A 26,876-nucleotide genomic window follows, 5' to 3' on the forward strand; every position below is an offset into this window, starting at 1 on the left:
TACACTGAGCTACAAAGGAGTTGAAGAGCAGGGATTTCTCTGGAGCCTGCAGTGCTCTATTGATCCCTCATTCCCAGTTGGGCATGCCCAGCTCCCTGCAGAGCGATGATGAGCACACCTGCTGCTGCAGCATAGCACATCCTGAAATGGCTTTACATCTCTGCTCATGTACCTGGTCCCCAGTTTCTGTATCAGGACAGATTCCCCCTGCATGTCCTCCCCTTCCAACACATTAACAGAGGGTACAAAACAGTAAATTTATACAGGTTTCTAGCTGCCATTCTCTGAGAGATTGTATTTTAAGAACGCTTTTTGATTCAGACATCACTCTTCTACCCTGCCCATCAGCAGCCTTGGATGTAGCTTAGCAACACAGTCAAAAATGAAAAGCCTAAGGCACCCAGACAAGTCACTGTAGGATGACAAGTTGTGTGTTGACCAACCTGCCACAGCTGCCTGCACCCACATTGTTAAACATGGGCCACGGCAGACTTGTGACTCTGTAATTTGCTCTTGCCACTGAGAATATGTATCTGCTTACAGTACTTCAGCTGAGAGAAGGTCATTTCCACTTTCATCCTGCCAGGGCCCATCGTTTTGTTGTTAGTTGATTTGACAGCCCCCTGTGTAGAACGAGCCTGTGGATGACTGGAAGCATGTTTCTATAATTTTCCACTTCCCTCCCATCCGTAGGACAGCTTGGCACTCTTCCTGCAGACACAAGGCTGGCAGGAGCTGGAAGCACCCATGGAATGAGAAGGAAATGCTGGCTGTGATGTAGTGGCTGGGGGAGGTGGTACGGAGGGGTTGTAGAGAGAGAATAATTACCCAGGTACTTCACCGTGCAGTGAGGAACCTGAGGATTCACAGAGGCTAGAAGGTAACAGTTGATTGTGTGATGGCATTTCTGAGGGCACTGATTCAATGTAAAAGAAAAAAAATGCTTTGGCAAGAACATAAATACTTTTCGTACATTATGAAAATCCTCGAGTTAGGGAGAGCTCTCCTATGAGGAAAAATAGATTCAAACAAAACCAAATAAATATGCATTGCATTCTGTATTTATCTTAGTAATCAGCACAAGAGTTCAGCAACTCTGCTCTGAATGACATTCAGCTCAGAGTTCAGCATTTTGCATTTATTATTTAGCTCTTCGGATGAAAGAGTTGGATTTTTTTTCACTCTAATGTTTTAAGTGATTCAGACACGCCTTCCACAGAATAAATAGTGCTGTTTTCTTAAAAATGCTGTTCCTGGACCTCGCTGGCTGGCAGGTCATATGCATTTCAACAGAAATTCAAGTTGGCTACATATAACAGCAGAAATTAAACCAAGCAAAGCCCCGTGAGAACAATAGATGAAAAAGCATACACACACCAGAATTCGGTCAATTATTTATAAAAATGTGATCACTGTAAATAGGTTGTTTTCTACAGCTGCTCACAAATCTTCTGTATTTCTGAGATATAAGTTGGTGAGGTTTTATGTTTTGTTTCCTGTCTCCTGGGTTTCTCTAAATGTAAGTTAGAGTTTTCTGTTTGTTTACTTTCTTTCCCCTAACACCAACAAAATCTCTGGAATTGGCACTGGCACTCTGGATGCCTGAAGAAGCAATTTTTCAAATTGAGGCATAGACACTTGAATTTCTCTTGGGATCTTATAATCACAATATCTTTCGGGCATCAGGTACAAAACTTGCTTTTGAAAAGACAGCTTCAATTCTTACACATCTGACCTATCCCCTTGCTCAAGAGAAGACTCAAATTCTCAAAGCAACAAAGGCAGAGACAGCTACTTAGTTATCTGAATTTGTATATCATCAGTATTTACTATTTATATCCCAGTGGCATTGTCTTGCGCACAGCGCAACATAGATGAAGAGAATCCTCCCTGCAACATACAGCTCACAGTCATAACTACAGCCTCCAGGAAAAAGTAAGAGGAAGATGCTCTTGGTCTCTCCACCTCAGTTCATCACCTTTGAAATGTTGATCTGGGGGGCTCAAAATACTTAGGCTAGTACCTACTATGGAAAATAGTGAGAGCTACACACTTAAACAGATAGAGCTTTTTGGAGACTTCTTCAGAGACAGATTCAGCACTAAGAAGTATCTTGTAAATATGGGTTGTGTGCTCCTGTGCATCCAAATGGCTCAAAGACACAGAGGGCAGTAGGAAACTCCGATTTATTAGTAAGTTAAGTGTACAACTACACACAAACACAGACAAAAAAAAAAAAAAACCCTTGTAGCACACAGGCCATTCTCATCAGCTTTAGATTTGTAAGCCAGGATTTTGAACGTGTGAAACTACAGACTTTGCCCCTTGTGTTTTGTTACTGCTGCCTCTGAGAGGGGCAGCAGTTACATTACTGACACCTTCTTTGTGATTTTGCAGCGCATAAAGAGCTGCTATCCTTAAAATCTGTACATTTAAAAATACAAATCAGCAAAACTCTTACCTGTTTCTTTTTCTTCTTTATTTTTGTTAGAGAATAACTAAACAACCTACCAATTTAAACAGAAACAGCAAGCAGCATTCAATGAACACTAAACTGGTTGGTTTCTGGTTTATCAGTTCTTACATTGGGCTCCCACCAGCTGGAGGCTCAGATGTGCTAAGCATAATTACAAATGTTATTTGCAAATATAATTCACAGTTCATTTATGATGGGAATTGTTCTCTTCTTACCTCAGGAATTTCTGCTTACTTGGCTGAACAGAAAAGAAACATTTCTTCACTTTAGAAGTTGGATGCAGAAAAAGAATTCTAGCGTATTTCCTTCATATTCCTCTTTTTCTCCTCACTTTCTCTTCTTCTCTTTAGTATGTAATGCTACATCTCAAATGCTATGACTGTTGTTTAGACAATAGCACATAGGTGTACTTTGCTTCTGAGCACTGCACTGCCAGAAGAAGACACAAAAGCACCACTGTATGGGAAAACTAAAAAAAAAAAAAAAAAAGAAATTCTGAGTCAGTTATACAGTGACTTGTCACATTGTATACCTTTACAGATTAATTATGCACTGAAACTAAAGGCCACCACCTGTGTCCCAATTTAATAAAAAAATCCATGAGGCCTCTAGCAAGTGAGGGTGACCTTTCTGATCACCCAAACCATAGGTTCCTTCACTACTTCCTCACTATCAAAATACAACCTCACGGGGTAAAATCTGCCTGAAAGCCAAATTCTTCTTCCCATCAGCACTTTCTCTGATTCTGCCCTTTGTATGCAGCCTAAGAGCTCCCTCATCAAGTCACTACAGCCTTGAACTCCTTGAGTTTGAGCTGTTATGTGATTTAGCTGAGCTTATCTAGTATAGAGCAACATGTGCCCAACTAATCAGCAGGTACAGAAAAACCTGCTGCAGTATCATCTCACCCCTCCTCGCACTCACCACCTGTTTGCTGGCTCATCTGTTTCTGTTTTTTTCCCCATCCATCTGTTGTGCTTTCCACTGCCTTCACTGTAAAACATGCTACATATTTTTATAGCAACTAGCACAAAATGACATGTGTCAGCACTGAGGCATGAACAAAGTTACCTCTAGAATAACAAGACCCTGAAACAGTACAATTTTCACCAGAATCAGCTGAATTCAGTCACCTGAAGGAAACATACTTGGTGCTCTAGCCTTCTATTTGTTCAGGATTTTCACTCTTGGCTCAGTTAACCATTTCAACCACCGTAGACAGCGCTGAACTTTTTTATCTGCACAGTGGCACATCTTTCCAGCATTAATCAGTAAAGCATTGACCTCTTGGTAGGTGACAACAGATAAGCCTGCTTGTGCTCTGTAGTGGTGACAACTTCCTGCAATGCTGTAAGGAACATGCCGTGACAGCCAATAATGAGACCAGACAGATGACAATCTGAAAAACATGAGAGTAATGCTGAAGTGAGCAAAACATTTAACCCTGTAATCTCTCTATGGAGAACATAACAGCAATCCCACATCCAGTTGCTCTCTGCAAGCAAGATAAGCCAGGAGGGGAAATTATGTGAAATCTGGAGATTTTGGTTCCTTCCCTACACAGCAGAAGAGTGTCCCTTGTACCTTGTACACCTCAGAAGATAGTGCATTCAAACAGGTAGTGCCCTCAGTATAAAGCAACTGGGTAACCATCTGCAATTGCTCCATATGTTGCAGTCAAGTCTGCATCATACAGCCATGGTGCCAAGTAAGCAAGCTAAATATTTGTAACCCTCTCCTTTATGAAAAAGGAGCTAAAGCTATTAGGATTTTCTTTCTTTTGAACTCCTATGTAACATTTACAGGAAAGAATTTCTCTTCTCCTCTGTCTGGAAAAGTTCTCTTCACTTTGACCTCAGTTCTAAAGAGACCTGACTGTTCAGACAAAGACTGAAGGCTCTTGAGGATAACACAGAAGCTCCCTAGAACCTGTGCCCATCTGAGTGTTTCACTCAGTACTGGCTGTTGGCACAGCCAGACAAATCCCAATTACTTATTCCCTTACCAGCTCAGTAATGCATCCAACAAAAGCTGCATAATCAGGAAAATAACAATGACTGGTATGCTTAATCTCCCCATTTTGTACAAGCTCATCCAAGATACTGAATGTCAACAACCTTAAAAATAAAAAACTCATTGATTGCTGGGATTGGTTTCTAGGGCAGCATTCCACAGGGGAGCATCCTGCTTAAAAGAGAATAAAGAAAGGGGATGAAACACAACACATCCAGACTCCAAGGACCAGGTGAATTTCCCCTTACAGCAATGTTGTGAAACACATCCACATTCTTCATACTGAGCTCTTGGCACTTTCTGAAGTGAGTTTACATCTTGACAGCCTCAGGTCAATGCTGTACAACAAAAGAAGCTAGGTGGGTCAGGGCCTTTTCCCAAAGTCCTGCCTGTTTCAAGGAGTATTTGGAAATAATGATACAGAAATGGGATGCTCCCTTCATGAAATGTTGCAGTGCAGACTATTTCCTTTTGATTAGTGACAGCATACTGCCTTTCAGTACTTTCTCATTTAATACATTCTGTTTGTACTGCAGATTTCCATTAGTTTTCATATAATCTATGGCTCTAACTTAAGGTTTTTCAGAACTTCTTTTATTCTTGCTGTGAAGACAAAAGAGCAGGTTGCTTCTTAAAGCACACATATTAAATAAAATGTGTTTTCCCTGAGTAACACAGATTGTTTCATAGAAAAAGAAACCAAACATTTCCAGTAGGTAGCTGATATAAAAGTAGATAAACAAAAGAGAAGTAACCTGGGTTACAAACTGATGGCAAAGGGACAAGTATTGCTTGACGCATGTGTCCAAAATCCAATGATAGGGTCAAATCCATATTTGACTGTGGCTTTGCTAAAGTTTCAACAGCAGTGCTTTTGTCTCCTCTGCTCTCCTTAATTATTGTCAAATCCACTACTGAGCTGCAGCAATACTGACATTCCAGGAAACAATGCCTGGCTAATGGGGGAAAAGAGCTGTACGTGTTGCAAGGAGAAACTGTTTTTAATTCGTGCCTATGGGATTCTGATATTTAAGCATTGGCCTTAAACAGCCGCTCCATAGGGATCTACTGCTGCACATTTATGTTAAAGGTACCAGTTGTGTTGCAGTAAAACTAAATAAGCAAGGACTGATATAATGCTAAGTGACACAGCGTCGTGAATGCCATTCCATATGCAGGATGCACACATCCATTAAGCATTCTACACCAATAATCACCTCCTGTATATAAACATAGTCCCAGCCTGTACTACTCACTTTGAGCAAGAATCAGCTTTAGACAGCCCAGATTAACTCAGATCCACACCCACACATGTGGAGATAAAGTTATATGGAACACCAACAAAGCCCAGTAGTGATTTTGAGGTTACCATCAGTTTTGCCACTACCTGCATTATTTTCCATGGCTATGATGATTCACACTGAGACATTTGATTGGGTTACATTTCATGCAGTCTCTCATATAAACAGATAGAAAGACAGACAGTGAGATAGATAAGGGAGAAGAAGAGATCAGGCAAACGTATGAAAGTCTTCTGAGATATTTTTCTCCAGCTTAATATGCAGTTGGATTGTGCAGTGTCCTATCTTTACTACAAGGTGACATGAGGTCATCATGAACCATCCACTGCATTTTAGTATGTTCACTCACTGCTGTAAATGGCACAATAGAACGCCAGTGCCCATGGATGTTCATGGTCAAGAAGAAAACTTGCATACTGTATTTAGCAAGTCTCAAAATCCTTCTTGTGGATACCCATCATATTGGCATTTTTCACGGAAATGGTGATGATTGCTTTTTCAATGTGCAGTAAGATAATGTAAGGGCCAAAGTTTTCTTTATTTGGTAAAATAACACCATCAAATTTAGTTTAGGTAAATGTCTTTCCTATATCATTATGTAAAAATGAATATTTTCCATATTCTATATATAAAAATCTTTATTACATCATACTGGAGCAAACATTACTTTAATAAAATGCAAAAGTACAAGGAAGACTTCAATGGACAGAGATAGAAGCTCTCCTTTTTTTTCCATGAGATAAATCTTTATGTTCAAGTAATTTCTGTTGTAATTCACTGACAATTATTAACATCCTTGTGGCAGCTTCCCAAGGCATGATAATACTACTGTGTTCGCTTTACAGAGGAGGAGCTGAAAGACATGGTTCATCTCCTTGGACTTCAGACATCTAAAACGTTAACCTAAGTTCCTTTTGTTATAAACAGAAAGAGAAGCAAGTTCTTTCAAAGGTTGATTAGTCCTTCCTAAGATGAATACACTGAAATTACTCCTGCAGCTCATCTACACCTAAGCTGGCTACAGACAGAAATTTGTTTGCTTGAGAAGATGAGGCAAATTTGTTTGCATAATTCTCATACAGGCAGACTTGCTTAGAAAACATGCAGCTGAACGTTTTCAAAAATGCATGCAGTAAGTAATGAAGCACACAGATGGATCACACTGCTGGTTTATTGCTTTGAATCTACTGTAATACAAATGAAAATGTAAGGTCAAAAAACATCCTGGATTTTTGGACTAAAATGTACCAGTTGAGTAATTTTGCACATTTAAGTTTTTGAAAAAAAATAATTTTACTTGTTTTTACTTTACATTCCTCCTATTTCCTTAAAATAATCCTCTATCACAAATCTTTCCTGGAGTTTCAGCATGAAATGTGGCAATTTCCAAGTAGCACAAGGGCAGGAGAAAGTGAGCTAGCGTCTAAAGAGAATGGAGAGAATGAATCCACAGAACCACAATTAGTTTTTAAGTGTTATGGTCATATTGTAAAATTCCCATCAGTTTGGCTTGTTACAATGTATTTTTTCCATGATCATTTTTTTTTTCCAGAAGAAATGAAGTGTGATACTACAGGCTGCATTCAAAATCAAATGGTATCGCTGATTTCAGTGGAGTTGTCCGAGTGTAAAGTTAGAGCAGAATTTTAGTTCATCTCATACAGTTAAGTGAAAACAGGTGTTCAGAACAGACAAAAACAGGGTGGCCAAACTCTAAGCCTGTTTAAACTAGTATTAAAATGTATTCCACATTTTGGAAAACAAATTGCAGCCAAAGTGTTCTGGATTTAACATTGGGATTTTACTTATTTCACTTTTCTAAGTTTGATTGCATTCAAATAAATCAATCATGAAATTCAGATAAAGATCTAGTTTCAGCTGGGCTTGTCTTTGTATGCTGTGAAAGCACACAGCTGAGAAATCTAGGAGGAGAATTCTTTTCTTTACTTTTACAAACCTGGATGTTTTTCACAGTTTCTTTTCATTCTCAAATCCTTCTAACTAGCCAGTTCAGATACCTACTAATGTAAAGGGGAACTGAAATGCTTAGAAATATTTATATGCCAAACATCATTTAACCCTGGCGATCACAATTCACGTACTGCCTAGGCAATGAAGCGTGGAAGAGAAAACAGAACAAAGAAACCATCCTATGAAATTGATACACAATAGCATTACAGCTGCTACTGAAGGAAAAAAAAAAAAAAAAAAAAAAGTATTGGCTTGGCTGAGTCCTTCTATGGCTTAGATGAGTGGTTTCAGGCAATTTATCAATACACTGGGCACGCCATCTCCTGTGCTTGTTTTTACAAGTAGGGAAGCCTTACAAGAATATTTAGGTCAAATAAATAATATATATCTCATAAAGAGTGCAAGTCAGTGGGAGTGGGCTGGTCCTTGGAGGTTGCTCTTTGGTGGGCAACATTTGTTTCCCGAAAATAGATGCAAGTGAATTTTAACCATTTATATCAAGAGTATTGAAGATTTACATTGTGTTGCTGGGTTTTTTCATACAAATATATAAAAAGAAGATGTACCTAGAGAAAAAGAGTCAGAGAAGTACATTCAGGTATAAATGAATATGTACTAGGTCAGCTTCTGACTGTTTAATAAGGCTCTTACCAAGTTCTACTGAGCGGTCCAGAATTTTCCTCTTCCATTAGCCACAGATCTGAATTCACCTGGAAACAAAGATTGAATTGATCTTGAGATAAAGCCTGGCAAGTTAGGAATCAAAATGTACACAGCAGGGCTGAACTGTCCAGCAGCCTGAGTTTATTGACTGTGCTTTCCAGTTCCTATTGTATATTTGTTTACTGTTCCTTTACACGTCAAACCGCGTATTTTTGATATCAGCCACCCACAGTCAGAGATCACCATGTGCTCTCTAACACATCATTTTGCTTAACAGTGCACTTTATGTATCTTCCTGTCTCAATTACAACACCTGCCATATTTCAAGCACTCAATTCAAGTAGCTACTTTCAGTCATAAACGGGGTGCCTTTCAGACCACCACATGACCACCAGTTGGTGCACCCAGAACTCCCTGTCCTGTTGTGTGCTCAGCAAGCAGAAAAGGACAGTGATACAAACAGCAGCAATGACAATACTACGGTCCTTCCACTGGATTCACCACTCAGGATGGATATGAACCTAAGCTGTATCTGTCACTCAGAGCTTTCCTAGCTTCTCTAATCACAGTCTGTCTTGCTTAGCACATAAGGTTGGAAAACAAGGCTGGTCTCGAGCTGACAAGAAAAAATTCTATAGAATTGACCCAAAACATCTAAGAGTAAGAAATACTTCAGCTGGAATCGCTGCAGTTCATGGCTTGGGGCATTTCTATTACAAGAACATTAGAGTTGTGTGGACATAAGCAAAGGTATATTTACTTTTTTTCATATAATAATCCCCATGTGGGAATTCAGAAACTTCTCTTGTTGCAAATAGTCAGCCCTGTACTTCTCCATCTGACCACTTTGCTATCTTCTGTCCTGCTTCGTGTGCTATAAATCATCGCTGTGCCACTGAGGTTTAGAAAGAAAAAGATGGAAAGAAGAAATGTATCAGTCACCGCATCCATAAATGAGGACGGAGGATTATTATGGCTTCTTTTCAGGCCATTGCTGGGGTGGTTATCAGCACGTACAGCAGTTCTCCTGGGAACAGCTGAAGCCTAATGGGTTATAGCAGCCTATATAGCAAGATTGTTAAAAAAAAGAGGACTTGCCAGGAGAGATAGATACCAAGCCCACATCAAAGGAAACAACAAGATATAAAAATGAGGCTAGATTCCTCAGTGCCATGAGTTTGTTACAGAGTGTTAAGCTATCAGTATGGACTAATTTTACACAAAGGCACTGGAACAACATTACTGCAGATTCAGAAGCGGTGCTCTCCCCTGGGAAGGCTCCCAGGAGAACCACTTCCAATTGCTTTTGTCCCACTCATCCCCCCCGCATTCAACCCTGGGAAGAAGTGCTATATTTCAGCTCTTGCCAGAGAGACAAATGAGAGAAAAATCCTTCTACCAGGCTTGAAATCCCCAAATGCTTTTAGTGGTTGTGATTTCCCCAGCGAGCAATTTTTAACAGAATGAGCAGATAAAATTACACCGCAAATCATCAGGTTGAAGGATAGAGCCATCATCATAATCAAGCATCACTCTCACAACTGTTTCATCTCAGGAATTTCCTGAATATTCATTCTTCTTAATAGCAAGGGACAGAGATCACTAATGTATTTTAAACACACACGGAAGAACACTGCCTGTGCTTCACCACAATAGAAACATTGGCTGTATTTACTGGGCATGTATTTACTGCTCCATTAGGGCAAGCCAGTGTAGCCCAATGTTCTCAGCTACATGATATACAGCTGTACACATGTACAGCAGCTGTACAGTTGCACTGTTTACACTGTCACTACATCGGCCCCAAGTTCCCTACCAGATCCGTGGGATAATTAAAAATCAGACACTGGTCCCAAATGTGTAGAAGGGGCACCGCGAGGCGATAGATTTATAGCCCTGTAAATGAAATCATGATGAGCTACCAGTTTTGCTCATCGCCCCTTTCCCACTGATCTTAAAATCTCCTTTACAGTATTATTCTTTATTCACATGACTGCTGTGAATAATGATGGCTCTTATAAATCTTCACAGGTTCAGATACTTAATCACACACCTAATGCATCTATGAGCAGCTGAGCAGCCCTGTAGACCTGACTTATTGAGGCCAGCTTTCAATTACCAGCTGTGAGGTCGCATATTTCACCGTTCCTCTTTCCACCATCTGAATGTCAGATATAAAGCATTTGACATTTCGGGAAACACCAGCATTATAACAACTCCCCAGAGTTATGACCATGCACTAATTTTTAGACAACAGCTGCTAATAAGCATGTAATTTTCAAGCTTTAATTTCAACTCTAATATACATAATTTAAAATCTCCAATTCAAAGCTTTTTAAAATTTAAATGAGATCTGTTACTAGTATAAAAAAAAAAAAAAAAGAAAGATATATCAGCATCATCACTAAACCAAAAACATGAGTAAATGCACAATTAGCATGTGTGCATATAAATTCCACTGTATGAATGGGCACTGGTTACAAATAATTGATTTTTTAGTAGATTCTCTGTGAACTCCAGAAATGGTTTACTTAAAATCACTCTCATTACAGAGACTGGTCATCTTAGCTGAAAATATTTCCATGGATGAACAAACTGTGAAAATTAATCACTTTTATGGCCACAGAAAGAGGTTGTTCTGGGTCACTGTCCAGATAGTAAAATACTAGAAGCCTATGATCTAGTTTATAATTCATCATAGGCTATAGTTAGCCCTAGAGTTATTAAAGTCATTTTCTTGCTCTTTTTGAAACAGTAATTACTCTAGAGATTTCTGCAGCTTATAGTCTAAATGCCAAGTTCAATCATTTGATTACTATATGCCTGTAAGTTAGAAAATACTTCAGTAAAGTGCTTATTATTTGAGGACATTCCAAAAGAAAATGCATCAACAAACCTAGCCCTTGTAAGTTTCAGTAGTTCTGCAATCACATGGAAATTCAGCATAAGTTATTCATTATCAATATAACAGTACAATTACAGTAAAATACTTGAGCCCAGCAGTGTATTTCATGTGTATGCAGTTCTTCAGCAAACACCAGTGGGTGTTTGGATAGTGTGGGAAGGCCAAGAGTTAATATATAAAAAACATTGAGAGCATCATAGGCAGGTGGAATTCAGTGTATTTTAAAGGGGAAAATAAGTGCATTTAGCTAGGGATTCAAACAGAAGGGTGTCATGGTCAGAACATCAATGGAAAGTACATTAGTATCTTTATTCTATTACTTTCCGTTTTACATCAGATTGGAAATGAACCAATAGGAAACACAGTTCTTGTCATCACACCTTTATATTTGAGAGAGATTCTGGAAGTAATTAAAAATTAAAAGTTCATGTGATGATGCTTGGCTTTTTGTCACTGAGATCAAGCTCTGTCTTAATGTACAGCGCCAGCAGTAACAGTTTTGTTTGAGTATTAATTTGGTCTGTAGTAGCCAAATATAGTAAAAGCACTCAAAGGAGCAGGGAGGGTTCTGAAGATGGTATTTTATTGGGTGTCACACAAATTATGTGAATGTACCTCTTTTCTATAGAAAATAAAAACACTTCTGGAAGTATGGTATACAGAAATAAAGCCTACAAAGCATATTCAGCTATTTACCAAGTGGATGCAGATAAAAGTAGCACTCAGAACAAACATCAAATAAAACTCAGAAATCTTCGAGACTCAGCCAAGAGAAACCTTTGGACCAACAAGTCTGACCTCTGTAAGACTTAGTTGAATACTCCTTAGTTTTTAATAAATCCATCAACATGCTGACTTCAAACAGGATACAAAACAGCGGCAGAGACATCTTATGGATAGTAGCTGCTAAGAGCTAAAGGGAGTACAGGAAAAAGTGCAAATTGAGTTGCTTGACTGCATTTGGGCAATGGAGGCTGGCTCCATAAGCCAATCAGGAATGATGAATACTTTTCAATATCAAATATTTCCTGAGGAGCTTTGGAAGAGAAAAAGAGCACCTTATATTTGAAGCTTGAGAGGCACCAATTCAGAAAGGTGTTTCCGTTATCTCAGAGCAGAGCTGCAAATGTTACCAGTAGATTCCTCCCGAAGTACATTCTAACTTCATTTGATAACACGGATTAAAGTGGAGCATCACTTTCATAAGGGTAATAATTTTTGAAAAATACGGTGGATGTCAAGAATTGCTGAGATAGTTTCCTCTGACACAAAAGAGGAAGGCAAGCCTTTTTATTCAGTTTATCTGGCCACCAAACAAGCTCACAGTTAGAACTCTTCCACTTAAAGACGTGAGTTCACGTCACAGAAAGCAGTCAATAAACAATAACTTCAATGTTTCTGCATAAAGAAATCATCTTGTTGGACAATCCATCCATCCAACCTCCTAACAGCTAATTTTGCCGCTATGCACTGCAGTACATTAAACTTGGACAATTTTGACAAGACAATTGTGAGTTTTATAAGAGCTTCAGGTGCATAGTGCTCAGATTATGAACGTATGTAGCTCACACATCTTTCCCTCCTTTCTCTCTTTCGCCTATCATATAGGTTATATAGTTGGTTAAGAAAATCATGAAAGTATTGCCTCCAGTAGTTGCCAGCTCCAGCATTCAGGTGTGATAACATACCTTTAAGCATCGCTATCACAATTTCCACCAAAGTACGAGCTTCAACATTTAAATCATAATATACATATGATGTAAGAATATAGACAGGTTTCTGTCAGAGAAGTTGGTCATCTCAACTATTATAACTGAACTCACCTTTCAGAAACGTTCTCAGAAATATTCCCCATGCTTCTAAGACTCAGGATGCCCATTATCTCATTTTAAATACCTAGAATTATCAACGCACCTTGAATCATTTTCAGCTTTGAGAGATTACTCTGCCAGCAAACAGAGCAACCAAATATAGCTGAAAGCCAGCCTTTCCACCTAAGCATGTTCAATATTATGATTCATAGTACAAACTTTTGCCATGATAACATACACCTTTTAGTATTTTTATTATGTTTGTCTTGTTTTCTGGTTTAAAAAGCCTGAGAAGTGAGCACAGAACCAATGTCCTCTGTGGTCCTTCGAAGAACTTAATGTATTTGTGGTTGCCTGAAGAAGCTCACTACATATCACGTTCATCTCAAGCTTTATTCATAATTAGTAATCGGAGACTGGCATGAAAGCACTTGTTGTAGATGCAACAAAAAATAGATGAAAGATGCACAGAAGCATGAATAACGTGCACTGTACCCAGTTCCAGAATAATCCAGCCATGACAAATCAAAAAAAGAGGAGCAAAATAGTTATTTAATGTACACATGCAGAAGTAAATCACTATGCTTTGTTAAAGGAAGTATGAAAGAGGAACAGTGATTAAAAAAAAAACAAACAAAGTAGACATACATGCAGGGAAACATGTCCCCATGTCCCCAAGTCAGATAGTTTTGAAGATTCCAAACACTGAACCAATTATTAGATAAAATAGAGTCCTCTGACAGAGGATGCCTCATGCTACCCATGGCTATTGAGAGCAGTTGGCACCCAAGCGAGAAGGAATGGCTTCCAAACATCTAAGACCATCACGGTCTTTTACCTGAAGAGAATAAACTGTGAGTTATGAGAAAATTTTCCCTGCTATCATAACCTATAAAGAAGTAAAAATTAGGTGTTACTAATTTGGAGTACATTTTTTATTCTGGCTTTTGCACATGTAGAACTTTTATTTCATAAAGACATCTTCCTAAAAGATATTAAGAGAAAATCATTTATGCTGGATGCATTGTTCCAGTGATTAATTATCTTGCTATTAAATGTGCTTGATTTTGAATCTGAACTTCTCTAACTTTGGCTTTCAGGCATTACACCCTTTTCTGTTAGAGGCATATAAGATCCTGTAAAACAATGCTCTAATCCAGTCATCTCTCAATTTTCTCCTAGAAAAACTGAAAAGAGTAACTTCTATAAATCCCTCACTATGAGGCAATTTCTCAGATCCTCAATGCCATATCTATGACTTTTCTCTGAATTCTCTCTTCTTTCTCAGTACATTAAAAAAAAGTGTATCCAGTTTTCAAATACTAATCTCATCAGTTCCCTGTCCAGAGGTAACATAAAATCATAGGGCTTGGAAGGAAACTCTGGAGATCATCCAGTACAACCCCTGCTAAAGCAGGTTCCCTGCTAACACAGGCTGAGCAGGAAAGCATTCAGACAGATCTTGAATATTGCCAGAGAAGAAGGCTCCATCACCTCTCTGGGCAACCTGTTTCAGTGCTCTGTCATCCTCACAGTAGAGAAGTTCTTTTGCATGTCTGTATGTAACTTCTTGCGTCCCAGTTTTTGCCCATTTACCCATGTTCTGTCACCATATACCACTGAAAGGAGCCTGGCTTCAACCATTTGACTCTCACTCCTCAGATATTTATGGACAGCAGAGATCCCCTCTGTCTTCTCTTCTCCAGACTGAACAGCCCCAGCTCTCTCAGCCTTTACCCATAAGGGAGATGCTCCAGGCCCCAGTCATCTTTGTGGTCCTCAGCTCGACCCTCTCCAGTGAGTTCCCTGTCTTTCTTGAACTGGGGAGCCCAGAACTGGACGCAGCACTCCTGATGTGACCTCACCAGGGCAGCGTAGGGGAGGAGAATCACCTCCCTGCACCTGCTGGCCACACTCTTTGTAATGCACCCCAGGATCCCACTGACAATCCTTGGCCACAGGGCCACACTGCTGGCTCATGGCCAACCTGCTGCCCAACAGAACACCCAGGTCGTCTCTGCAGATCTCCTTTTTGGCAGGTCAGCCATCAACCTGTACTGGTGCACGTGGCTTTTCCTCCCCATTTGCCCTTGTTGCCCTTTTCCTCTTTACCCAACTCTCCAGGCTGTCCAGGTCTTGCTGAATGGCAGCACACCTTCTAGTTTGTATCATCAGCAAACCTGCTGTGGGTGAACTCCATCCCTTCGTGCATGTCACTGATGAACATGTTGAACAAGACCAGAGCCAGCACTGACCTCAGGGAAACACCACAGCTACAGGTCTCCAACTGGACTATGTGCTGCTGACCACAACCTCCTGAGTTCTGCCAGTCAGCCAGTTCTCAGCCCACCTCACTGCCTACCCCACACCCCCAACATCACACCCTTTTCCTGTTCACGGCTCTCCCTGTATCACAGAGCCTTCTTTGTTACAGCCCCGCACGAGGACCTCTCCTATATAGCCGACCAAGCACTGACCCCCCCCCTCCACCCGCTCCCTCAGCGGCGCCCTCCCGCCTCGCAGCAGGAGGCATCTGCGCAGGCGCGCGAGCACGAGGCGAACCCCCGTTCCCGCGCAGAGCCCACGTGGCCGCGCGCGCGCCGCCTTCCCCTCTCCTCTTCTCAGCCGAACAGCTGCGCGCGCAGGGGAAGGGGAGGGAGGGGGGGGTGCGAGCGCGCGCACCTGCGCTGCGCCCTCGGCCCCTCGCGCCGAGCGGTGGAGGGCGGCCGCCTCGGAGGGACCCTGCGAGCCTCGTCCCACGTCCTCCGGGAGAGCCCAGGTGTGTGCGTGCCGGGGGGGGCTGCCTGGGGGTTGCGGTGCCCGCGCGGAGTTTGTGAGCCCTCGGAGGAGCTCGCCCCCCCGCCCCGGGCGGGGCTTCCCTCGCAGGGGGTCGCGGAAGGACCGCCGCCCCCTCACCCGTAGCGCTCACCGCGGCTGCGGCACGGCGGCTCTGCGGCGCTGCGAGGCGGGGGTCGCGTTGTGGCGCCTTTCCCTCGGCGGGGGTCGGCGCGCCGGGTGCCGCCCTCTGTCTGTGGTGCCGTTTATGTAACAAGTGCCCTCCCGGCAGGCGGTGCCGCCCGGGGCGCTGCGCTCTCGGGGCGCTGCCTGCGGTGCTGCGGGCGGGCGGGCGGTAAAACCCTGTCTTTCCGTTGAAGAACCGGGGTTAAAATGAATGAAGAGCCGACGGTCAATGCGAGCTGGCTGCCTCAGGACCGCGTAGAAGCCAGCTCTACCGAGAATGCCTCGGGCTCCTCCCTGGTTCCCGTGGTAGAGCCGGAGCCAGAGCTCTGGGTGAACCCCTGGGACATTGTCCTGTGCACCTCGGGGACCCTTATCTCCTGCGAGAATGCCGTGGTGGTGCTTATCATTTTCCATAACCCCAGCCTCCGCGCGCCCATGTTCCTGCTGATAGGCAGCCTGGCGCTGGCGGACCTCCTGGCGGGGATCGGACTGATCGTCAATTTCGTGTTTGCGTACCTGCTGCGCTCTGAAGCCACCAAACTGGTGACGGTTGGACTGATTGTCGCCTCTTTCTCCGCGTCCGTCGGCAGCTTGCTGGCTATCACTGTCGATCGGTACCTCTCCCTGTATTACGCTTTGACTTACAATTCGGAGAGGACTGTCACTTTTACCTATGTCATGCTTATACTGCTGTGGGGAGCAGCGATCTGTATCGGACTGCTGCCTGTGATGGGCTGGAACTGCCTCAGAGATGAATCCACCTGCAGTGTTATCAGACCGCTCACTAAAAATAACGCGGCGGTCCTTTCGGTCTCCTTCTTGCTCATGTTTGCCCTCATGCTGCAGCTCTACATTCAGATCTGTAAAATCGTGATGCGCCATGCCCATCAGATTGCCTTGCAGCACCATTTCCTGGCCACTTCCCACTATGTGACCACCCGAAAAGGAGTGTCTACTTTGGCCATTATTTTGGGGACTTTTGCGGCTTGCTGGATGCCTTTTACGCTCTATTCTTTAATAGCAGATTACACCTATCCTTCTATATACACCTATGCCACCCTCCTGCCTGCTACCTACAATTCCATCATCAACCCTGTAATATATGCTTTTAGAAACCAGGAGATACAGAAAGCACTGTGGCTCGTCTGCTGTGGCTGCGTTCCTTCTAACCTGTCTCAGAGAGCGAGATCACCCAGCGATGTCTGACTGGCGGCCAGCAGGACGTTCCTTAACACCTTCCTTCCCAGCCATCCCTGTGACTGTGTCTTTGGTTTAGATGCATTCATTAAGCGGTGTGTGGTGGGTTCCGATCAGAGCCACAGGACGTGCTGACCTTTTCTGAACAGCAAACCCCAGTGACCAAAATGAAGCAAGTGGTTTAAAAGGGAGATTTCCAAAATCAAAATAATCGGTGTTCTTACAGATTTATGATGTTGCTCAGGGTCGTTTTGTTATAAATATATAACCCAGACTTTGCCATGCTTGCCACGATTTTACATTAAGTTTGCTAATTAAAAATGGATTTAAACAGCATACCTCATTTGAAATTGTTTATGTGATTGAGTTCAGCCATACTGCATGTTACAGTCTGTTGTCAGGAGATGTTTCCCCTCTTAATTCTTATTAAAACAGTAGGAAAAAAAATAAAAGAAGAAAAAAAAAACACTGCCCTGTTCCCACAAACCCATTTTTATATCATGAGAATGCTCTTCAAAATAATGGCCAATTGTACTGATTTATCTAGTATTTATTGTGATAATCTCAGTGCAATGAATTTGCTGTGAGTGAGGAAGTACTTGCATAGCTTTTATTCTACATCTCTGCATGAATTAGGTTGATCATTATTTTCATAGAGTTCCATTTCTCTACTGAGTTCTGGCTGGATATTGAAACAGAAGATAGGCTTTGCCTTCTGACTCAGAAGTCAGGCCGATGTTTTCTCTTAGATGTGGGACATCAGGCCTCATTATATTATTAATTTTAAAAGAACTCACTGGGGAGTTTCGAAGTTGATGAATCAACATGGTCTCTTCTGACTGCATTTGTAGCAGATGCAACACTTTGAAGTGTCTCAGACAAGTTTTGTCTTTCTGTAGTGAAATATCAGATGGAATAACCTAAATTTCAGATCTACGTGAAATGCTTCCACTTCGGTTTGTTACAAAGTCAAAAAGATTGCCACACGTTTTCACATTCTGCTGTAATTTAAAATGTAGAAATTTATAAATTCTCAGAGTGTAGCTGGTTCATAATTATATGCAACCAGAACTGCAACACGAATCAAAATTTTCTCCCTTTCTGGCAGTTTTGTCCATTACAGATTGGGGTTCTTCTCACTGTATGCATGTCAGTTCTCTTCTTGTAAGATGATAGTTCTGGTCTAAAAAGCAGAGCTTCCTCTCATGAATGGTTCAGCTTAAAAGCTATTTCTTACCTTTACTGGAGCCACATTAGAATACAGTATTAGAATACACAGTAGAAATACAACATTGCTTTCTAATTCCAAGACTTGATTGTCAGAGAGGAAATCTTTCTGGGAGATTTATGAAATTCAGTGTCTATTCCAATGTCAGTGCATAGGAGTTCACAGTACCCCTTGCACTGGCGTTAGTGGGAGCTCCATGTGTTAATGCCCTGACATCAGTAGGAGGTTATGTTCCCTTGAATGTTGCAGTCGGCATACTGTATTGTTGCTTCAGTGTCTTCAATTGCAGTTAAAACAAAAAATCTCGTGTAAAATCAGCAATATTTACAGTTCAATGAAATAATATACCTGTGTAGTATAAATAGTAGAGACAACTGTGTTGCTGGTCTGGATTTTTCCAAACGGAACCTGTCCTTTTCACATGGATGTTTGGATGACTGTAGCTTTTTGTGGCAGAGTTTCTGTGACGTTAAGAATCATATGCTGTACGCAGTGCTGAATCTCAAATGTGAATGAATTGTGTACAAACAAGGCTCTGTAGAGGTTTTATGAGCAATAATTAAGTTGCAATGCTGGGTTCAAATTCCATTATCTACCTGCTTCAACCTTCACGATATTTGGCTCTTTCTTTGTAAGCTGATTAGTTTGATAATTGCGTGGCGTGGTCTGATAGAGCTGTGAACTCGCAGCTCCAGTGGCTTCACTGCCATTTACAGATTCTCAGCACAGTTAGAATGTGGTCCCTACTCTGTGTGGGGTGTTGGTGTTCTTTATCTGCTTAGGAACGCTCATGATGCTCCAGTCATTGTCAGGTTCCTATTTTGTTACAGATTTGTGTATAAGAAATAATCAGGTCATAAATATCCACACTATGCATGCGTGTGGTTTTGCAGGTATGCAAAGTGCTGAGATTAAATGGTGGTAGAAGGCGTGAACTGAATAACATAGAGAGGCTGAATAATATAGAGTGGCACTGCTTAAGACGACAGCTGAGATACGTTAAAGCGATACAAAGTCTAGTCCCCTCCTTTTGCTGTTTTCTTTTTCTTTTTGTTCCCCTGAATCAAATTGCTGAGGAAGTGTGGTGAGGATGAGCAGCTACAACTGTGACCGTAATTCAGTCCCTAGGGCAACTGTTCTGCTGTTTAAGCAGACCTGTTCTCATCTCCTCACATTACCTTGCAGGCACGAGTGTTTTTCTCTCTGCAACACCTGGGTGGCAGGGAAGCTAAGAAAAAAAAACCAGCACAGAGGGAAATAATGTCATCCCCTTTTTCACACTGCTCCTTGTCATCTTCCTCACTCCACAGGCTGCTTAATTCCTCCATGGCTTTTAATGCTGTCAGGGGAGCCGACCTTTTCCTTGTGCCAGAGCAGAGAGATCTGTGGTTGGAAGCTCCCTTCCTCAGGAATGGTTCGAGTCAAAAAGAGGAGAGAAGGATTAATTATAGAAGTTACCAAAAAAAACCAAACAGCTCACAGGGGCATGATTTGCCCTCATTTGATGAGTAACTCATTTACCTTTCACCACAGACAGGTGAGAAATATGATTTTTCCTCCTAAGCTACTGCTGTGATGCCAGTGAGGATGCTGGCTCTTTGAGAGGTGGTCCTAAATTGAGATTGTGCAGCATAGGCCAGAAAATCCTTCTGGAAGTCAGTGACCTTGGTTTGTCCATAGCTGTCAAATCGAGCTCTAGCATGGTTTACAGTAGTAGTGAGATTAAATGCACCTCTGAATGAGTTCTTGAGAGCAGGGGCCGAGCTGTGGGTACGAAGCCACCTACCTCACTTCCATAAGAAGAAATGCATGAAAGACAGCTGCTTTTCAGACTGTGAAATTAAGTATTTTACTGTTTTTACGTCAGAGTGTGTAGGCAGTTACAGTGTAGGCCCCAGATCCTTAGGGTCTGGTGCCAATATCCATGCAAAGATACCTCTGAAACTGGCAGAAATCTGGTCAGCTTGCAGGAATGCCATTGTTTTTGTCCCATTGAAGCACACCTGTACATCTAAATTCACCATGCTGAGTACAGTGAAGTATTTTCATCATAATGTCAACAGATTCTTTTGATAATGAGTCATTCAATTTTAAGATATGAAGTTCATTTTTATTTATTAACGTATCCGACCTGAAGTTAAATTTGCTGTAGTAGTTTTAGTCATCTGTTCAACCTCAAAGCCTTTATTTTAATTGTATTATTTTAACCATTTCTCCTAACAGTGAGAATTCCAGCAATAAGGTTTTAGTATAACAGCAATAAAATCCTCCATGTTGCAGGTACTAAAAACTGCTGAGTAACCTCAGAGCAATAGGGAGGAAGCAATATATTCTTCAGACAAAAAATAATTTGCGTAAGGAGAAGTCTTCCTTCATTAAACAGGTGCTGTAGGACTGATGTGGGACGTTATTTCTGGTTTGTGTTACAGTCCTTGAGTTACTGAATAGGATTACTCAGCAATAGCTGCCTACCTTAGTTTTTGGATGCTGAATTCATGCTGTTTGCAAGAGAGAGCTCCATACTGCAGAGGGCATTTTTGCTCTTTTCTGTGTTGGACATTTAGTTGTATGTTTGTCTCTGGATAAATTATGTGTGTTCAGCATTTCTGATTGTTACTCAGTTCTGTAAATTCCCAAATTTGTGGTGCCCATCAAGGTGAGTATATCAAGATGGGTATGATAACTGGTGCTAGCCTGTTCTGAAGGCAACTTGGTTTTTAAAAGAACAAGATTAAGGCGCCATTGAAGAAAACCCCTGCCAGTACCTGGGATGTTTGGGAGCCAGCTGAAAGGCCTACTGTGGCTGCTGTATCTTCCTGCCACAGACAGCCAGTGACAGAAGCAGTTGCATTCATCCTCCATGTTCAGGGGACAGCCTTGAAACGTCTGGGAGTGGCTGAAATCCCTCCACAAGCAATAGTGAATTTCAGCTTGGGCCAGCCGCTCTGTCCCTGAGGAATTATTCTGTTGCCTCATTTTCTTAGGACACACTTAGCTTCTGAAAATAAGATACCTGTATTCGTTTCTGCAAAGCACTGAGCAGTCTGCACTGTGATTGAATGTTGGGATGAAATTGCATCACTAAAACTCAGACCCCTAAATATTAACTCATTACTTTAAGAATTGCTGTTCTGTAGCATTCAGAACCCTATTTTCAAAATGCTAGCCCTGACTTTCATGCAGAGAAAGTAAGTGTTGGTCTGCCTTTTATATCACAGAATCACAGAATGGCCAGGGTTGGAAGGGACTTCAAGGATCATGAATCTCCAACCCCCCTGCCACATGCAGGACCACCAACCTCCCCATTTAATGCTAGACTAGGCTGCCCAGGGCCCCATCCAATCAGGCCTTGTACAGTTAAGAAAGAAAAACAGTTGGGCAGAGTGGTCACTGTTTAAAAAACACCAACTCTTCTGTTACTTCTGAGATACTGAGTGGTTCTCTGTCCTTCAAACAGAAGCTAACTGCTACCTGGCAACTATCCTGATAACCCTGAGTGCCCACGAGTCAGTTTCAAAGCTTTGTGGCGTGAGGAGAAGGACCAGAGTGGTTGCCAGTACAAAGCAGTCTGACAGAACAGCTCTGTTCTATCTGCACATCAGCTGTAGGCAGATCAAGTCCTGTGTGTGTGAGAACAGTGCCAGGAGCCGGTGGCCAGCATTTCATTGGGTCATTCTACTGCTAGAAGACAACATCAGCCAGCCTGTCCCACACAGTTCCCACATTAAGAGTTAAAGAATATTGAGAATACTAAAGCAGTGCTGGCCAGCTATTCTGGAAGTGATATCAGTGTTATGCTTCTTGGGGAGGATAAAGGATGCAGCAGGACCTGTGGAAGAAATAAAGGATAACATTAAACATCTACGTGAGTTTTCATTACATATAGACTTTTCAAATAATTTACAGTGTGCAATAAACTGAGTCCTAATAGAGCAAGACATTGCAAGTTAGGAAGAATCCTTCTGTAACTTGTTGAGGTTAGGCAGCAGAGTTATTCAAGAGCACACGGTGCTCATAAAATAAAGGAGTTTTCAGATAATGGTGCATTACTGTAATTAGGAAATAAAATTAAAAATTGGAATTTTCTGATCTTTTTCTTTATTTTTTTGAATGCTGTTTTATGAAGTCATGGTTTTTCCTCTCTTTCAGTGTCGCATTTAGTTAGGCTTAGTTCAGAGATGTGCAATGAAGAAAAAAGACCTCAGTATCTGTGCTTATAAAGAAGAAAGCTAAAAGGAAGGGTTGTGCTTTATATGTAACAGGTAAAAAATAATGCAGGGAAGGTGAATTAGGTGTGCTTACCTCCCTGTCTCTCAGTAAAATGATAGGGTTCCCAGTAAACTTGAAAGAGTTCTTGGGACCAAGAACTTGCACATCCCAGTAGTGGATCGAAAATCTCAATAGTAGCTGCTTTCGCATTAAGGAGGTGATGAAAAATTAGGAGATACAAATCCTTATGGCCTGGGGAATCAGCCAAGTACTTGGTGTTTGAGCTTGGATAGGAAGGATGCTTGAATGAAAGCATCCCCTGGGAAGGAAAAGTCATTCTGAATTGTGCATCTTGAGCTTTCTTTGACACACACACAGCACCTGAAGGATGCCATAGAGCTGCTGGTGTGGGGCATAGACCTGCAGTCCTGTGCTCTTGAGGACATGGGTTGCTGTTATTGCTGAATGGTGTCCCAAGGACAGAAAGGAGGAAATACGATCAGAAGTGAAGTGCTCCTCCCTTGAACACACAAACTCAGGAGTTTTATTCAGATTATTACAGTCTGAAATGGCTCCACTGTAAATGAGAAGATTTTTGTGGAGAAATATTGAAAATACTAAAAAGAACCAAGAGCAAGTTATTCTACAGTAAATCCTTGTTTATTCCTTTTTTTTCTGAGGACTGTCTGGGCCGGTAACTTTACAGGAGCTGCATCTTCAAGAACAGCTTGCCTTTGTGCTGAAAATCCCTCTGAAGTTTGTTCACAAAACGGTTCTGAGTCTTGTAAGGCAGGCTACAAGAAGAAACTGTTGTGTCCTCAGTGTTACACTGACTTGTTCTGGAAGAGAAGAAAATAACAATGAATGTAGGTTAGATGGAGCTGCGTTACAGTCAGGTAGTGCCTCAGTGCTCGGATGCAAACTAATTCAGTGCCACTGAAAGGATTTGGGAAAATTTTCCAGGGGAGGTTTTGTGAATGGATTGAAAATAACATTCTCAATCAAACATTCCATCCCAAATTCCTTGAATTAACTTTTGAGGAAATTTTTCTGACTTCCCCACATCTTTTGTTTCGCACTCCACATACGTGAAGGCAAATTCTTGCTGATGTAACGAGTATTGAACAAGATATAATACTATGGGTTCCTCCCCCAGGTTGGGAGCAGACTTTTCTGTCCCAAAACTACAGAATTGATTTATATATACGTGGACTTGTTGGAGGGTGTCCAGGGCAGGGCCACAAAAATGGTCCAAGGGACGGAACACCTCTCCTATGGAGACAGGCTGAGAGAGCTGGGGCTGTTCAGCCTGGAGAAGAAGAGGCTGTGGGGAGACCTGAGAGCAGCCTTTTGGTATCTGAAGGGGGGCTGTAAGAAAGCAGAGGACAGACTCTTCAGCAGGGTCTGTGGTGATAGAACAAGGGGAAATGGCTTCAAGCTCAAAGAGAGGAAATTTAGGTTGGATGTAAGGAAAAAGTCTTTTATAATGAGACACTGGCACAGGTTGCACAGAGATGTGGTGGATGCCCCATCCCTGAAGCTTTTTAAGATTCATCTGGATTAGGCCCTGGGCAACCTGATCCCTGTTCATTGCAGGGGAGTTGACTTTTAAAGGTCCCTTCCAACTCTAAGGATTCTATGATTATCTCTAAACAAAACAGATCTTTTTAAAATCCTGAGTACTTAGAAACATTTGTTGCACATTCAAGACCTTCATCAAACCAGTAGCAAAGAGTAATTCAACTGGTGACAATAGGGTTTCTCTCTTATAAAACTAGCAGTCCTTTTTATTTCAAAACCTTGCCTCATTTTTTTGCATAAGCACAGTGCTGCATTTTTACATACAAGCTTATATACAGAGGTTTTTGTAGATTTCTACTCAGTAGAACCTTTTGAAAGACAATGCGTTGATAAATTCATAGCTCTGTACGAGCTTCATAAATAGATTTCTTAACTGAGAAGAGGTAGAGAATCAGTGTTAACCCCACGATTTTATAGTTTAACTCTTTGAAATGTATCAGCAGTGCTTTTAAATTAAGCAGCTTTGAGCATTTGCTTCCCACTGAAAATTTACCTGATCTACTTTCAGAGGAAAAAATGAGTGAACTGCTCATGTTTTCTTTATACTGGTGATAATCCTTTAAATTGTTTGATCCCAAATATACGGTGTACCATGATGTCTGTGCTCAGACCTACTCTTGTTTTCTCATGGACAAAGCAAGTCTAACTGCATGTGGTGAAGACTGTCCAACAAAGATCTACCTTAGAAAATGAAATGACCTCATACTTCCAAGAAATAGACTCTCACAAAATAGTTGGGTTGTGAAATTATAACATCAGGGAGCAGTTGTTTACTGAGCAGGTGGCGGAGCACTGGCACACGCTGCCCAGAGGCTGTGGAACATCCTCTTTGGAGATCTTCACATAGACCTGGGTATGGCTGCCCTGCTCTGGTGTCCCTGCTTGAGAGGAATTGGGCAAGGTGACCTCCAGAAGCCCCTGCCCACCTCTGTCCTTCTGTGTGATTGTCTGTGAATTCTCATGTCTCTAATTCGGATACCCATCTCTGGAATTTACAAGCATATTGTACATGGTCACATCTATCACAGAGTACAGGAGGGTTATTTACCACTGGCATGAGCCTATATAGCAGTCATATGTTCCTGCATACCATCTTTCCCTCTTCTCTCTCCATTTGTCTTTCATAAATGCTTTGGAAACAGGACTGCACAGATCACGAGTCTAAACAGCAGTCTGCTGAGTCATCTGACACAGGTGCACATTTTGCACCGACTGATGCTAACCTGCAGGGTATTGCAGTATCTAAAAATCTTCTGTATTTATTTTTAAAGAGCACACCAAATACATGTGTGCTTTAGAAGCATTCTGGAAAAAGACATTGCAGAACCACAGGGAAGAATGAGGTTGAAAGGAGCCTCTGGAATCCATTTGCTCCTCCAGCAAGGACACCCAGGGCCGTGCCCATGTGAGGTCCCCAAGGAGGAGACCTCACAGCCTCTGGGCAGCCTGTGCCAATGCTCTGTCATCCACAGTGCTCCTGGTGTTCAGAGGGAACCACCTGTATATCAGCGTGTGCTCATGGCCTCTGCTCCTGGAACTGGGCACCACTGACAGAGCCTGGCTCCGACCTCTTGGCACCCTCCTTTCAGGTGCTGACAGACACTGATGAGATCCCCCTGTGCCTCCTCTTCTCCAGGCTGATAGCTTCTCTCTCGGCTTTTCCTGGTAGGATCTGTAAAATTTGGTACCAGCGTGTGGAGCTCTTTATGCCTTGATTAATTTTGGTACCCACTGAAGTTTCCTCTTACTGCAGCGTGTGCTAAGATGAAACACATCAAAATAATAGGGAGTTCAGCTGTTATTATTTTACAGAACACAAATGAAAGCAGTGTGAGCTGTTCCTCTGGAAACGGAGATAGCCATATCCCTTTTATGTCCCTGTGGAGCTCAGGGAGTTGTGCTCCATCCATGGGTTTTTGCTTTGCTGCTCTTTGGTTCCACTCTGAAGCTTACTCCCTCAGTACGTGAGCCACACTCAGCCCTTCTTGTGGTGCCCCTGCCCCACAGAGCTCACAACAAAATGGCACACAAGTAGGGCTTTGCTTTCAGTGTTAATCCCAGGGTCAAAGCATGCTGGCTTTGGAAGCAAGCTCTGCTCGCAGCAGAGATCTTTCTGATCTCTGATGATATGAAATAGCCTTCTGCAATGACATTTAAGCCTAACTTCATCTCTTTTCTTTTGCATTTCCCATTCATTGTAAGCAGAGTCTGCCTTTAGTCTGGGAGGAAGGGAATAACTCACTATTTAGGAAGCTGGCATGCCCCAGCATGCAGCTTTTTACACAGCTGTCCACAGAGCACACTGAAGGCATGGTAGTCTGCTCCTGGACTCAGACTGATCCCACAGGTCAACCTGTACAGAAGCAGGATGTAGTTTTCAAAGTTTGGAAACAGTGCTTGTAATTTGTGCCAATAGCATGGAATGGGTGTTGCAGCTGAAAAGACAGGTAAATGGATTGTGTACACAGCAAAATATTAAGGCAGTCTCTAGGGCTACTTGCCTGGGCTTAAATGCATTTTCCACTGCAGCCAATAGCAGTCCCAGGTGTGTATAGAGGAG

At 42.0% G+C, this 26,876-nt stretch overlaps 1 protein-coding gene and 1 long non-coding RNA gene across 15 annotated transcripts in view; one reads left to right on the plus strand and one right to left on the minus strand.

Moving 5' to 3' along the window:
• Positions 1–2,255: 2,255 nt before the first annotated feature.
• LOC149920257 (uncharacterized) lies at positions 2,256–16,171 on the minus strand. 2 transcript variants are annotated; one of them, XR_016463353.1, is made up of 5 exons: positions 15,396–15,485; positions 9,185–9,319; positions 8,413–8,471; positions 3,610–3,875; positions 2,256–2,945 (listed from the first exon to the last, which is right to left on the minus strand). It is a non-coding gene; the product is annotated as an uncharacterized LOC149920257 (long non-coding RNA). The 2 variants fall into 2 exon arrangements; XR_016463354.1 differs by lacking the exons at positions 9,185–9,319; positions 15,396–15,485 and adding an exon at positions 16,070–16,171.
• GPR12 (G protein-coupled receptor 12) overlaps positions 10,828–26,876 on the plus strand; it is a 30,336-nt gene continuing 14,287 nt past the window's right edge. For 10 of the 13 annotated variants that reach the window (XR_016463344.1, XR_016463343.1, XR_016463346.1 and 7 more), the window contains exon 1: positions 10,828–15,919. Coding sequence is in view for 1 of the 13 variants with exons in the window: in XM_090133791.1 (XP_089989917.1) it covers positions 16,309–17,307 (999 nt within the window). In the remaining 12 variants the exon portion in view is untranslated. Of the gene's footprint in view, positions 15,920–16,295; positions 18,559–26,876 lie in introns of those variants that run through there. The other 3 variants (XR_004170119.2, XR_016463345.1, XM_090133791.1) reach the window with 2 other exon arrangements.

Source organism: Phasianus colchicus, chromosome 1 (genome assembly GCF_987193195.1).
Source record: "Phasianus colchicus chromosome 1, bPhaCol1.hap1.1, whole genome shotgun sequence".
In the NCBI taxonomy this organism is placed as follows: domain Eukaryota; kingdom Metazoa; phylum Chordata; class Aves; order Galliformes; family Phasianidae; genus Phasianus; species Phasianus colchicus.